This window comes from Natator depressus, chromosome 2 (assembly GCF_965152275.1).
Source record: "Natator depressus isolate rNatDep1 chromosome 2, rNatDep2.hap1, whole genome shotgun sequence".
Taxonomy (NCBI): Eukaryota; Metazoa; Chordata; order Testudines; family Cheloniidae; genus Natator; species Natator depressus.
The window spans coordinates 9412290-9424838 of NC_134235.1; the positions used below are offsets into that span (position 1 = coordinate 9412290).

At 40.6% G+C, this 12549-nt stretch overlaps 1 protein-coding gene across 1 annotated transcript in view; it reads right to left on the reverse strand.

The window, feature by feature from the left end:
• DENND3 (DENN domain containing 3) overlaps nucleotides 1–12549 on the reverse strand; it is a 67607-nt gene that overhangs the window by 17602 nt on the left and 37456 nt on the right. The window contains exons 12-17 of the mRNA XM_074943787.1: nucleotides 11320–11501; nucleotides 9653–10174; nucleotides 7747–8006; nucleotides 6968–7138; nucleotides 3758–3887; nucleotides 3332–3439 (exon numbers count right to left, since the gene is read on the reverse strand). Of these exons, the coding sequence (XP_074799888.1) occupies nucleotides 3332–3439; nucleotides 3758–3887; nucleotides 6968–7138; nucleotides 7747–8006; nucleotides 9653–10174; nucleotides 11320–11501 (1373 nt within the window). The remainder of the gene's footprint in view (nucleotides 1–3331; nucleotides 3440–3757; nucleotides 3888–6967; nucleotides 7139–7746; nucleotides 8007–9652; nucleotides 10175–11319; nucleotides 11502–12549) is intronic.

The following is a 12549-nucleotide window of genomic DNA, read 5'->3' on the forward strand; positions in this document are numbered from 1 at the left end:
ATGGGTTTCTATCCCTGCCTCAGCCACAGAGTTGTGTGTGATGCTAGTCAAGTCAGTTAAACCAAACTTTTCATTGGTGGTCATGAACTGTCTTCTCATTTTCTGCAGGCCTGACTTGAGACTATGGGATCTGATGGGATATTAATTGGTGTCCGCTAATTCCACCATATCATACCATATGTACACATCTGTCTATAATGTGTAGGGAAAAAAACCTGCATGATCATGGTGGACTCCAGCTTGAGTGGCTTACACTGGAGGTCTCATGCTGCCAGTACGAAAATATCCCGGGAATTTCTACATATTATAGGTGACAATTTCCTAACTCAAAAAGTGTGCCAACAGAGGAATTCTATATTAAACTTGTCATGGCAGATAAAGAGGAACTAAATATAGAACTAAAAAAAAAAAAGTCAATGGTAATGTGATCATGACTTGATCACATTTATAATCTGCAAACAGAATAAAATCCAGACCAATAATATATATATATTTGGAGCTTTAATAGGACCAATTTCACAAAACTGAAAACAATTATGCGCCAAATCAGCTGAGAGAAAAAATTTAACAATCAGAAAAAAAAAGTGAATGATATTGTGGTAAATGGCCAACGCTACAGTGGTGGGTCCCACGCTTTTCCTTAGTGTGGTGGGTCAGGGTGCCGCCCACTGCCCCTATTCTTGGGTGTTGTGGGCTCTGCTCGTGCCCCAGTGTGGGAGGGAGAGGAGTGGGGAAGGGAAGCGACTCAGGTCCGCCTCCTACTCTGGGTCACAGCCCCTTCAGCTTTGCAGGCTGCTTACCCTCTTTCTCCTTGGGTAGCGTTTCCCTCAGTCGTCTGTGCCCTTCCCCTGGTACTGTGGTCTTCTGGCTAACAGCAGTGATCCTCCAACTCCAGTCAACTCTCCTTCCCCTCCTCCCCCTCTGACTAAAGTAGGGGAGTTTTATTAGGTCTCTAGCAGGGCCTCAATTGGTTCCAGGTGCTCCAATTAACCTGTAGTAACCTTTCCCCAGTCCACAGGAAACAAGGCCGTGATCATCCTGTGGCTTATATACCTCCCATCTACCACTCTCCTGCCATCTACAACACCAGGGAGAGGATGTTGGCTGAGGGGATTCTTTGCGACTGTGGGTCTCTTTTCAGTCCTCCCTCCATTCATGCATCCAGGCAGAGTTCCTCTGGGCGGTGTCTGCTGGCTCCCTTGACACCTTCGAGGAGCAGCGGGCGCTGTCCAGGTTTCTCAGCTTGGTATCCCCTTCAGGTTCCCTTTGTTTGACCCTTTGACCTTCACACCTGCCCCTGTTACATTTTTGGTTGTCCCCCGTAATTAGTTGAGTTCCTGGACCTGGGAGATGGTCCTTTAGCAATGGGCGGGCTTGTGCCCACCTGCTTCCCAGAACCCAATAGGACCACTTTTCTGCTGCTCTCTGGCCCTGCTGTCTCACAATACATGGGAATTGTTTAAGAACACTTTACTAGATACCCAAAAAGCCAGTCCCACAAATGAGGAAGGTGGTCTTACTGGTTTAAAAAAAAAAAAAAGACAGACCTGGCTTTGAGTAAAAGTGAAACTCGCTATTAAAAAAAAATCTCTCTCTCAGGAGGATGTTAAGTTAGACATTTCTAAATCTGCAGGTCCAGAGTTTTAAAAGAGCTAGCTGGGAAGCTCGTTAAACCATTAACATTGATTTTAAGGGTCTTGGGACACTGGGGAAATTCCAGAAGACTGGAAAAAAGCAAACGTTGTGCCAATATTTAAAAAGGTTAAATAGGATGACCTGGGTCATTGACATGCAAGACACTGGAGCAACCAATACAGGACTCAGTTAATACAGAATTAAAGGAGAGTAATATAAATAATGCCAATCAGCCTGGGTTTATGGAAAATAGATCCTGTCAAATTAACTTGATATCTTTTTTTTTAAAATTAAGATTACAGTTTTGGTTAATACAAATAATAGTGGTGATGTAATATATTTAGATTTCTGCAGGGCATTTTACTTGGTTCTGTATGACAGTTTGATTAAAGAACTAAAACGACAATTAACATGGCACACATGAAATGGATTAAAAACTGGTTAACTGATAGGTTTCAAAACGTAATTGTAAACGGGGACTCCTTATTGACTAAGTGTGGCTCTAGTGGGGTCCTGCAGGGATCAATTCTTGGCCCTACACTATTTAACATTTTTGTCAATGACCTGGAACAAAACAAAATCATCACTAATAAAATTTGCAGAGGATACAAAAATTGGGGGAGGGCGAAATAAGCAAGAGGACAGGACACTGATAGAGAGTGATCTGGATTGTTTGGTAAACTGAGCGGAAACAAACATACATTTTAACATGGCCAAATGTAAATATATACATCTAGGAATGAAGAATGTAGGTCATATTTACAGGAAGGGAAACTATCCTGGGAAGCAGTGACTCTGAAAAAATGTGTGGGAATTAACTGAACATGAGCTCCCAGAGCAATGCTGTGGCCAAAAGGGCTAATGCGATCCTTCGATGCAGAAACAGGGGGATCTCAAGTAGGAGCAGAGAAGTTATTTTACCTCTATTTGGCACTGGCATGACTAAAAAATATTTAATAATGGGCTCTTCAATCTAGCGGAGACCGGTATAACATGCTCCAATGACTGGAAGTTGAAACTAGACTAACAGTTACTACTCTGAAAAATCTGGTTATAGGTGTCTCAAATTGGGCACCCAAAATTAGTGAAAACTTTTATCCTTAATATCTCTGTCAGTTCACCATCTGTAAAATGGGGATAATAATACCCTCTCATCTCACAGGAATGTCGTGAAAGTAAAATCATTAATATCCGTGAAACATTCATATTGTATAGTGATGAACACCATAGAAAAGCCCAATGAGGAAATTAATAATTCTGTCTTCAAAGCAGGTTTTAAGTAGTGCAGTAAATAAGGTTATACACTGAACAATGAGGATAAAACAAAATACTGAATAGCTCTAATTAAGTGAGCACCACCCTGTTGCATTCAGTCAGGCAGGAAAGCTATAGAAAAAGTATGTGATCATGTAATTAAAGACTATATCATTATGCATATGCAAAACAGGGGTAAATTAAGGTTTCACAGGCAACCTTAATTTTGGCATTTGCTAACTTTTGAGTACTTGATCTTCCAAGCTTAATAATATTCTTTTAACATAGTTTTTTGTGTGCAGTATTTTATAGACACACAAAGCATGCCATAACAGCAGCAACATCAGGCTACTCCCTCCACAAGTTATAGCAGCAAGTGATTTTATGCTTTGCATTTTAAATGAAAGTGGATGAATTTCAAGAATGAACTATATCACGGTACCTGGTGTATAGAGCAAGACGTCTACTGCTTGTGGAAAAGTCTCGCCAACTGAGGGATTAATCTTGTGCTTTAGTGTTTCTGATGTAGTTTTTGGGACCATCATGGGCACTGAAACACAAAGACAGTGTACAATTTGCAAAAAAGTGTAAAAACGTAAACCTCAAATAATATAAAACTCAAGAATTTGAGAATAAACTTGTACCATTTATTCAGATTAGGAGATTAAAGTGTGAAAAAAAATTAAATTTAAAACAATGCCTTGTGAGAAAACTCTATAAATGACATGAAAGAATGCACCTGGGCCAACAACTTACAAGTATATCAGATTTCAGCTTCTTAGACACAACCCTTTGAACAATTTAGAAAAAGTTGAAGCAGATTTAATTATAATGGCAAGTGCACCCTTGAAGCATATATAAAACTGACCTTCATTTTTCATCTTGTCAAAGAAAGATAGTTTGGAAGCAGCATAAATGGTTTTGGAGGACTGCAGTGCACCAACTACAGCATCCATCAGGAGGACATTGGTCAGGGCTTGTTGAATATATTGAGGATCCTAAAAATGAAAAACCTGATCTTAGCTCATCTAATAAATTTTTCTTACACAGTCCCATTCTCTATACTCACTACAGGGATCTCTCAATATTATTAGAGGCATCCCTACACCTATAGCTGCATCTGCTGTCTAAGCCACGTCGGTTCTAGCAAACTACTGCCCAGTGTCAACCATTCTGTTCCTGAACAAGCTCATAGAGAAGCTACCCAAAAGGCCAAATTCAAACTCTTAATTGCAGCTGTTATTTTATACCTGGCCCAATCTGGATTCAGGCAAGGACATGGATCTAAAACTGTTTTAGTGGCACTGATGGATGGTCACCTGCTATCAGTGGATAGAGGACAGACATCCACTCATCCTTTGGGAGCTCCCCTGCAGCTTTCAACACTGTTGACCGTAAGATACTACTGTCTCACCTGAGAGAGGTTGCAGGGGTCCAAGGTAATGTGCAAAAATGGTTTGAGAATCCTTCCTGGAGGGATGCACCCAAGAGCAGTGACAGGAGAGTGCAATTCCACCACTAGCCACCTCACTTGTGGAGTCCCACAAGGATCAATTCTCTCTCCAGTCCTATTCAACATCTCCATGCAGCCACTAGGTGAGCTGGTCAGCTGACATGGACTCAAGTGGCAACAATATGCAGATGACACACAGCTCTATTAATCCTTCACCACATATGATCATAACCACTACCATCATGATAGGTCAGTGCTTGGGCAAGATCATCTCACGGATCAAGAACAGCTGTCTGAAGCTGTACCCAAGCAAGACAGGTACTTTCCTGCTGGTGGATAGAAGAAAACATTTTGAAGAGTTGGCAGCCATCGTACAGTCTCATTTGGTTGAAGGTACATACCTGCAATTGGTCTGTTTACGCCATCATTTTGGAGTACTCCTGGATTCCTCACTGAGTCTAAGCTCTCGTACCAGCATCTGAAACTAACATTTTCTACTATCTCCACTTGGTTAAGAGACCCCATCCTGGTGAACAATGACCATACTTCAGTTTTTCACCTCTCAGCTGGAGAGCCACAAGCAAAGCAATATACCTGGTCTTGAAGCCTTCAGAGCTTAGAAAACTAACTGGTACAGAACGCTGCAACACAACACTGACTACCACAAGCTCATCACACCCATCCTCTGCTCCCTACACTGGTATCCCCTAGACTAAGTTCAAGGCACTCAGGGCTTCAGTGGCCTGGGCCAGGATAGCTAAAAGAGCGACTGCAGTTCCAAGACAGAATCCGTGGTCAACAACTTCATTCCTCTGGCACAATGTAATGTTCTACAAACTTGTCTGTGAAAGAGCAGAGCTTTCTTAGGGGCTGGCCCAAGATTGTGGAATGAACTCCCACAAACCTTCTCTAACAAACATACGGGGGGGGTGCATGCGCACGCATACATATAGGACAGATGTTGTTCACAGATGTGGCTTTAGACACTATTGGAAAGTGCTCATATACTACAGTAATGAGTGCAGTGTAAGAACCAATTTTGTCTTGAATAAACCCATCCCAGAAGCACAATTCCAGAGCTGTACAGACACTGATTTCCACTGTTAAAATTAGATAAAAACAACTTTGAAATCTAACCCAACCTTGCCAGATACACCATTTCCCACTTTTCTGGTGCCATCCCCCACTTAATGGAATACTAAATTGTATTATAATGTAGATGGTGCCATGTGTAACATACTTTACCTGAGCTGGTAATAGCTAGAGCCAGTAGTGCATTAAAGGATCTTATGAAAGACATTTCCTGCATCTCTCTCCCTTTCAAGAAAGGAAAATCTGCAGCCAGCCCTTATCTAGTACAAGAGCCCGACCTGCTAGTGGCAGCCGTTCAACCTACCATGTACAAGAGGTTCATGACACCCCATCACATTTTTTTAGGCATGAATTGGACCCGTGTCCAAGACATCTAAGGAAGGAAAATTAATAGGTATGGTAAAACAACATTTACCATTCTCAGCCCCCAGCATGCTAAATGGTGCACAGGACTGTGCCTGTCAGCAGTAAGACAAAGCAAGTAAATAGGCAGAGTAAATACTTGGAAAAAAGTGTGTATGAATTTTGGCATGTTAGTATGTGTGGCTCATGTACTACAGTATACCACATCCTTCTGCTGAAGGCAGCATCAGCTGAAGCCACAAGGTGCTATGGTGAATACATACAGTTTAGATCAAGTGACCACTTTTCATATGTCTTCATAACAGACTCAAGTTCTTTCTGCCCAGAATATGGACATCTTTCTAGAAGAGTGCAATATGAACTTACATTGCATGGCTTTTTAGCTCTCTTTACAGCTACTGTGGAATTGACATTTATTTCAATTCTGGATAAAAACCCTGAACAGATATTCAGAAATAAAGATACAGGACTGTTCTTGAGCTGCCCAGTTTCTTTGGGACTACAAAGAATATTAAATGTGCCCTGTAATCATTCTCGGTCCTGCAGGTTCTCTACTTCTCCAACATAGATCAGTGATCTATTTGTTCCTGGATCACTGTCAACGTCTTTGGATTGGATGAATATTCTGTTTGTATAAACGTTCTCCGTGGGGTCTCTGTGGTGCAAGAATCCATGTTAGCCCATCTACTCACAGGATTCAGGACCACATGTCCAGGCATGGTAAAAGTCCTCTTGCCATGTGACCTTTCATCATTATGTGCCAAGCAAAATGAGAAAAATTTTCTATTAAGGCCTCCATTTCAAACTTTCCTGACTTGTTTTTTTTTTTAAAAAGGGGTGTGAAGAGAAAGGTCACAAACAAAAAACCAAAAGGCTGACATATGACAAAAACTTACTTTGCACATTTATTTTTCCAACCATATTTTAAATGATTTCTTCTTAAATTATAGTACTTCAAGCTGTACTATAGTAACAAACAGAATCATGTTTTAGTAAATCTTCATTTTATTTTTTTTGCCATATGAGACGTCCCTATGCTCTTTTATTCACTCTTTGCTGAAAAGTGGAAAATACATTTCCAGGTTTTTATGTGAACTCCAAAGTACACGAGGAACAGGAAAAAATTATAAATTATTACAAATAGCTCAACTAGTAAAGTAATATTTATACCTTGTGATCATCTGCCATCTTCTTCCCAGCCCACATCTCTTTCACCATCAAGTGCCAAAGATCACACTCTGTCTTAAGGTTAGCTTCAAAGACTTCCTTTTTGGACACAGACTTAATCCTCAGAGTGGGTATTCTCAGAAGGAGGAAAGCTACAGTAGTACTTTTAACATCCTGTAAATGCAGAGAAACAAAGAACCCAGTAAAGCACAGTCACAGACAATGTGCAGTATTCATTAAGCATGACAACTTCCAATATTCCTAGCCAAAACTAGTTCTCTTGCGTTCACATCCACAAACACCCAGGCAGGGTCTCTGATCAAAGGACAATTTATGTTTAGGTATATTGCTAAACAGGGGGTGAGCTAAGACTACTTCCGATTGTATAAAATGTGCTCATTTTACTGTTACCTCCATCCATTCTCATTCCCTATCCCCAATTCGTTTTTTCATACACTTGTATCTTTTCATAAATCCAGACTATAAGCTCTTTGGGCAACTGCCTTTTTTCTACAGGTCTGTATAGCACCTACCCTATTCAGCACTGATCCATTAGCAAGGCCAACTGGCACTGAGAAATACCTCAAACTTTGGTTGTAGCCATGGATAGAATTAGTGATTTTTTAAAGATACATTCCCTGCCATCATAGTTCTTCCTCTTGTAAAACATTCATGAAATGTCTTATCTTGAGAGAGAGAGGCTGTGCTACCAGGATGGAGTCTGGCATATTCTTGCTCACAATCATGTAACAGATCGTAACAACTAATTACTTCATGCTCACCTCTATATTCCTGAAAGTTGTGATCTCAACATAGCCAGGCCTTCCTTCAGTCAAAAGGAACAAGCGCTTCTGGGTCATTGCTATTTTTCCTACTCCAAAATTAGTTTTAACTGAGCAGGATAACTTGTAGACACATTCATTTGTATCTAAATGCTCTAGTACAGTGTGTGGCAGGTTAACCTCTTGAGCCTCTGCTTCTGTTTCCTTCCAGTAGTTGTAGAAATCTTTGAATGTTTCAGGGTCAATTTGTTTCTGGTGTCCTTAAAAGTTTTTAAAAGTTAATTATTTGAAGTCATTATATTTTATTTTAAATTCATATATTTTGAGGATACTAAGGGCTAGATTGTGTCCAAGCCCTGAGCAAGGGTTGGTTTATAAGCTGCCAAAAGTAACCCCAGGAGACATTTCAGAGTGAGAATTCCTCCCCTGCTTTTTCTTTGTCCCTGTGGGGAAGGAGTACTTTGCTGCTAGCTTATACCATGGGCCTCCATCCATCCATTTGGTTCTCTCACCACCCGCTCCAGGGAGGAAGTAAACAGCTGCACAGCCTCTCTTACGTCCACAAACCCAAGCAGCTCACAAAGGAATTCCTACTCCTCTGCTAAATTGGATACTCTTTATTAGGATTTTCTAGCTCTTTATTCTCGATTATTAAATCGTATTTACTTGATAGTGGATAAGAATAGAATTGATTATAATAATAATTAGTTTGCAGATCAAAAGCTTATAAACCATATACATCCCAAGAATTATAAAACTGGCTGCTTTTGAACTCCAGATATTCCAACTCAAACAGATAAATTATAAATTGGATGCCACCTATTGTTTTAAAATGTAGAAATTCTTGCTATTTTGGTCAATGTTTAATATACAGTGACCATATTATGACAACTGTTCCAGTTATTATGCACAGCAAATTGCAAATGATGTGGCCTTTATTACCCTAGAGAACCAGAACACAAAATTCATGTTTCAGATTTAGGAGGTAAAGAAATTATCCTGGAAACATCATCTGGAACTTTTCTTTTACAATCTATGATACTTATTCAAGCTCTAATGGTAGCTTCAGGAAAAATTTAGCCCTTGCTATTCAAATTCCAGACCTTTATTGAACAGATTGCTAGTTTGCTATACTGTTTAGTAGCTTTAACATACGGACATATTATCTGCTAGGGATTAGGATAGGACTATATTTTATCTGTAATCTAAATCAAGATAGAGCTGGCATATCACTGGACAATTAAATGCTAATACAAAAGAAAAAAAAGACTGAAATCTGCACCCACTGATTATGACAAACAGGCTTGCAGACACCACAGCAGACACCATTTAGCACCTGGTGTAGAAGGAGTCAAATGTACTGCACTAAATAAGATTTCCTGCAATTACCCAATTAAAAATTGCCAAGAAGGTGGAGTTTCAGTTTCTGTGGAACTGTTAAATTTCACAACCAAAATGATGAGAATATAGCACGAAGGCCCCAATTCAGTGAGATACCTAAGCACATGCTTAACTTTAAGCACATGAATAACACGATTTATTACTCTGGGGAGTTTGGGTCTACATGCATAACTGAGTTATCAGTGTTCCCATAAAATGTAACGGAAATGACAGACTGTGGTAACAATGCTTGTGTACAAAAATTACAAGAACATTTTACGGTGAATTTTAAAGTTCTATGCTACATGGACACACATACAGATTCAGTACACACACACACACACACACACACCCCCCACAAGCTTCTTGCGCTGAGAAACATTTGAAAATATTTTCCTGAAGGCCAGAGGAGGGGAAAAAAAAAAAAAAAGACTCTAGACAGCAACTTACATCACTTATCAATAAAAGTATAAAAAATATTTACATAACAAAATAGATGTTCATTAACACAACATTTTCTGCTTACCTACTGTTAAGGCATCAAATAGCCGATGTATTGTGTCTATATCTTTGATAATCCCAGATTCTTGGATTCGCTTCACAAAATCGTCCAACTGCATGTGTGTTTTTGGCAATTTAAAATTTTTCACATGGTCATCTACTTTTATGACTTCTCTTTGTTTTTCCATCACTTGACTAATCAACCTCTTCAGCTCGGGTTTGTGGTCTGCTAGGGAACGTTCAGAAGGAGGCATATTTTCCACCATCTTCCTCACAAGATCAGTAGGGAAAATTCTTATGTCTGTTTTATATAAATTTTGAAAGTCTGAAAGCGCATCCAGTAGTTTTCCTTGCATCAAACCAATAAGTCCACGAAGGTAGAAATATCTTGCCAGCAGTGCTGAGTTATCATGTTGTAAAATATTTATAGCTCTGGTGAGATGATTGATAAAATCTGTATAGTAGGTGTGAACACACTGACTCATCAGAGGAAAGTGAATTTCTGGGATCTTGAACGTACTAATTGATTTAGATGACAATTTTACAGCTAAAAAAGAGAAATAAAGTGCTAGATATAAAAGTGAAAAATGAAAGCCTACAAGTATCTTCAAACAAGGAATTTTGTGACCTGCGCCCCCAGTAATGCAGTATTATGCTTGTGAGAAAAATAAAATTGTTTGCCACACACTCCTGAATACCAGCAGGCCCTGATTAGGTAGTCCATCCCTACTCAGCAACACACTTGAGCACATGCTTTACTTCTGGTACATGTTTAAATCCCATTGACTTTGCTGAACAGAGATGAGCTTAAGCATCTGCTTAAGTGTATTTCTGAACTGAGCCTTAGGTGGGAAAGGATAAAATTGGTCCAGTAACTGGTCCGGGAAGCAGCCCCACAATGACAACACTAGAGTAGGTGTTCCTTGTGGTGGTTGCAGGATAGCACAACTCTGAGCACAGTGCAGCCAAACGTTCAGGATAATGCAAGTCACTACTTCATGTAACGTTTGGTTACCACCTCCTGACTTCTGCTGTGTTTACGTGGTCAGTGTGATGCTGTATAGAAAAGAAGATGACCATCTACACTAATATGGTCCTGTTGCAAAACTGTGATAAATCTTGTACTAAGTACAAGACACTGTGTGTGGGGTTATGAAATTGGTGTGTGCATATCTTAAACATGTTGTGGGTCTGAGAAACACCCACAGGTTAGCTCTTTAGAAATAACAAAGGAGTTGCAAACTAAGGCATCTGCGGTGCGGAGCCCCCTGGCTGCCCCTATGCATAGGAGCCAGAGAAGGGACATGCTGCTGGTTCCGGGAGCCATGCGGAGTGGGGCAAGCTGGAGCACCAGAGCAGGGCAAGGGAGACCCTGCTCCCCGGTGTGAGACTTGAGCACTGGATGTGACCCCCGGGCCGTAGTTTGCCCACTCCTGCTCTACGGTGACTGTCTATGGCTCTATGGTAAAACTAGTATAGTGCTCCAGGAATCCACATTCGTTGCTGGCTTGGTGAAATCTAAATTATAGAATATACCACCAGTTTGGGTGTGTTTGCCCTGTTTTCTGACAGTCTGACCAGAAACTGGCTCACTCAAGTGTGAGCCACACCAGGCACCATGACAGTGAGCACCCAAGTACCTGGTCCATGATATCACAAGGTACTGTACTTGTTAGACACATTTTTCCTTACCACGCTCTGTCTCTGATCTTCGGAGTGATGAAGTCCTAGCAGGACTATCATGAGACCTAATATCTTGTAAATTAGGCATACTTATTACCATACGTTTACTAATCATATACTGAGGGTTAAATCTTTTAGAAGCCATTTTCACCACAGTCAGTCTTCTTGGGCTATCAAGCATTGAATTTAATCTGAAGAAAAAACAATTTTTAATTACATTTTACACATATTATACTATGTATCAGCATAAATGAAGATAAATAGTAATTTATTATTATTGCTCTTTTTTGTATTACAGTAACACCTACCAACTCACAGCACTCTATGGCCAATTTACTGCAGGACATTTTTGTCACATCCTTTGCAGTAAATTTCATAAAGATGGCTCATCAATTACCTAGAAAGACAAGGTTACTCACCTTGTGCAGTAACTGATGTTCTTTGAGATAGTTGTCCCTGTGGGTGCTCCACTTTAGGTATCTTGGCACCCTGCGCTTAAAATTGGAGATCTGTGGTAGCAGTGCCCAGTTGGGTCGCACATCCGCTGTACCAGTCTCACACCACTCCGAGTGGTTACAGAGCAGTGCACAGCCAACCGCCCCCAGTTCCTTCTCTACCCCAGAGAATCGGCAAGAAACTCCAAAGTAGAGGGGAGGAAGGAGGGTAGTGGAGGGACAACCATCTCAAAAACCCTCAGTTACTCACACACATTCTTGTCAACTGCTGGAAATGGCCCATGTCGATTATCACTACAAAAGGTTCTCTCTCTCTCCTGCTGGTAATAGCTCACCTTAACTGATCACTCTCGTTATAGTGTGTATGATAACACCCATTGTTTCATGTTCTCTGTGTGTGTGTGTGTATATATATATCTTCCTACTGTATTTTCCACTGCATGCATCAGATGACGTGGGTTTTAGCCCACGAAAGCTTATGCTCAAATAAATTTGTTAGTCTCTAAGGTGCCACAAGTCCTCCTGTTCTTTTTGCGGATGCAGACTAACACAGCTGCTACTCTGAAACCTGCACAAGGCGAGTAACCCTCTCCTTCGAGGAGTGTTCCCATGGGTGCTCCACTTTAGGTGACTATTGAGCAGTTCTCAGTGGAGGGGAAGGGCTTCGGAGTTGGTTTATTGATGGTGGATAACACTAAATCCCAACTGAGCATCTGCTGCTGATTGTTGTTCTAACACATAATGTTTAGTGGAAGTCTGGACTGATGTCCAGGTACCTGCTTTG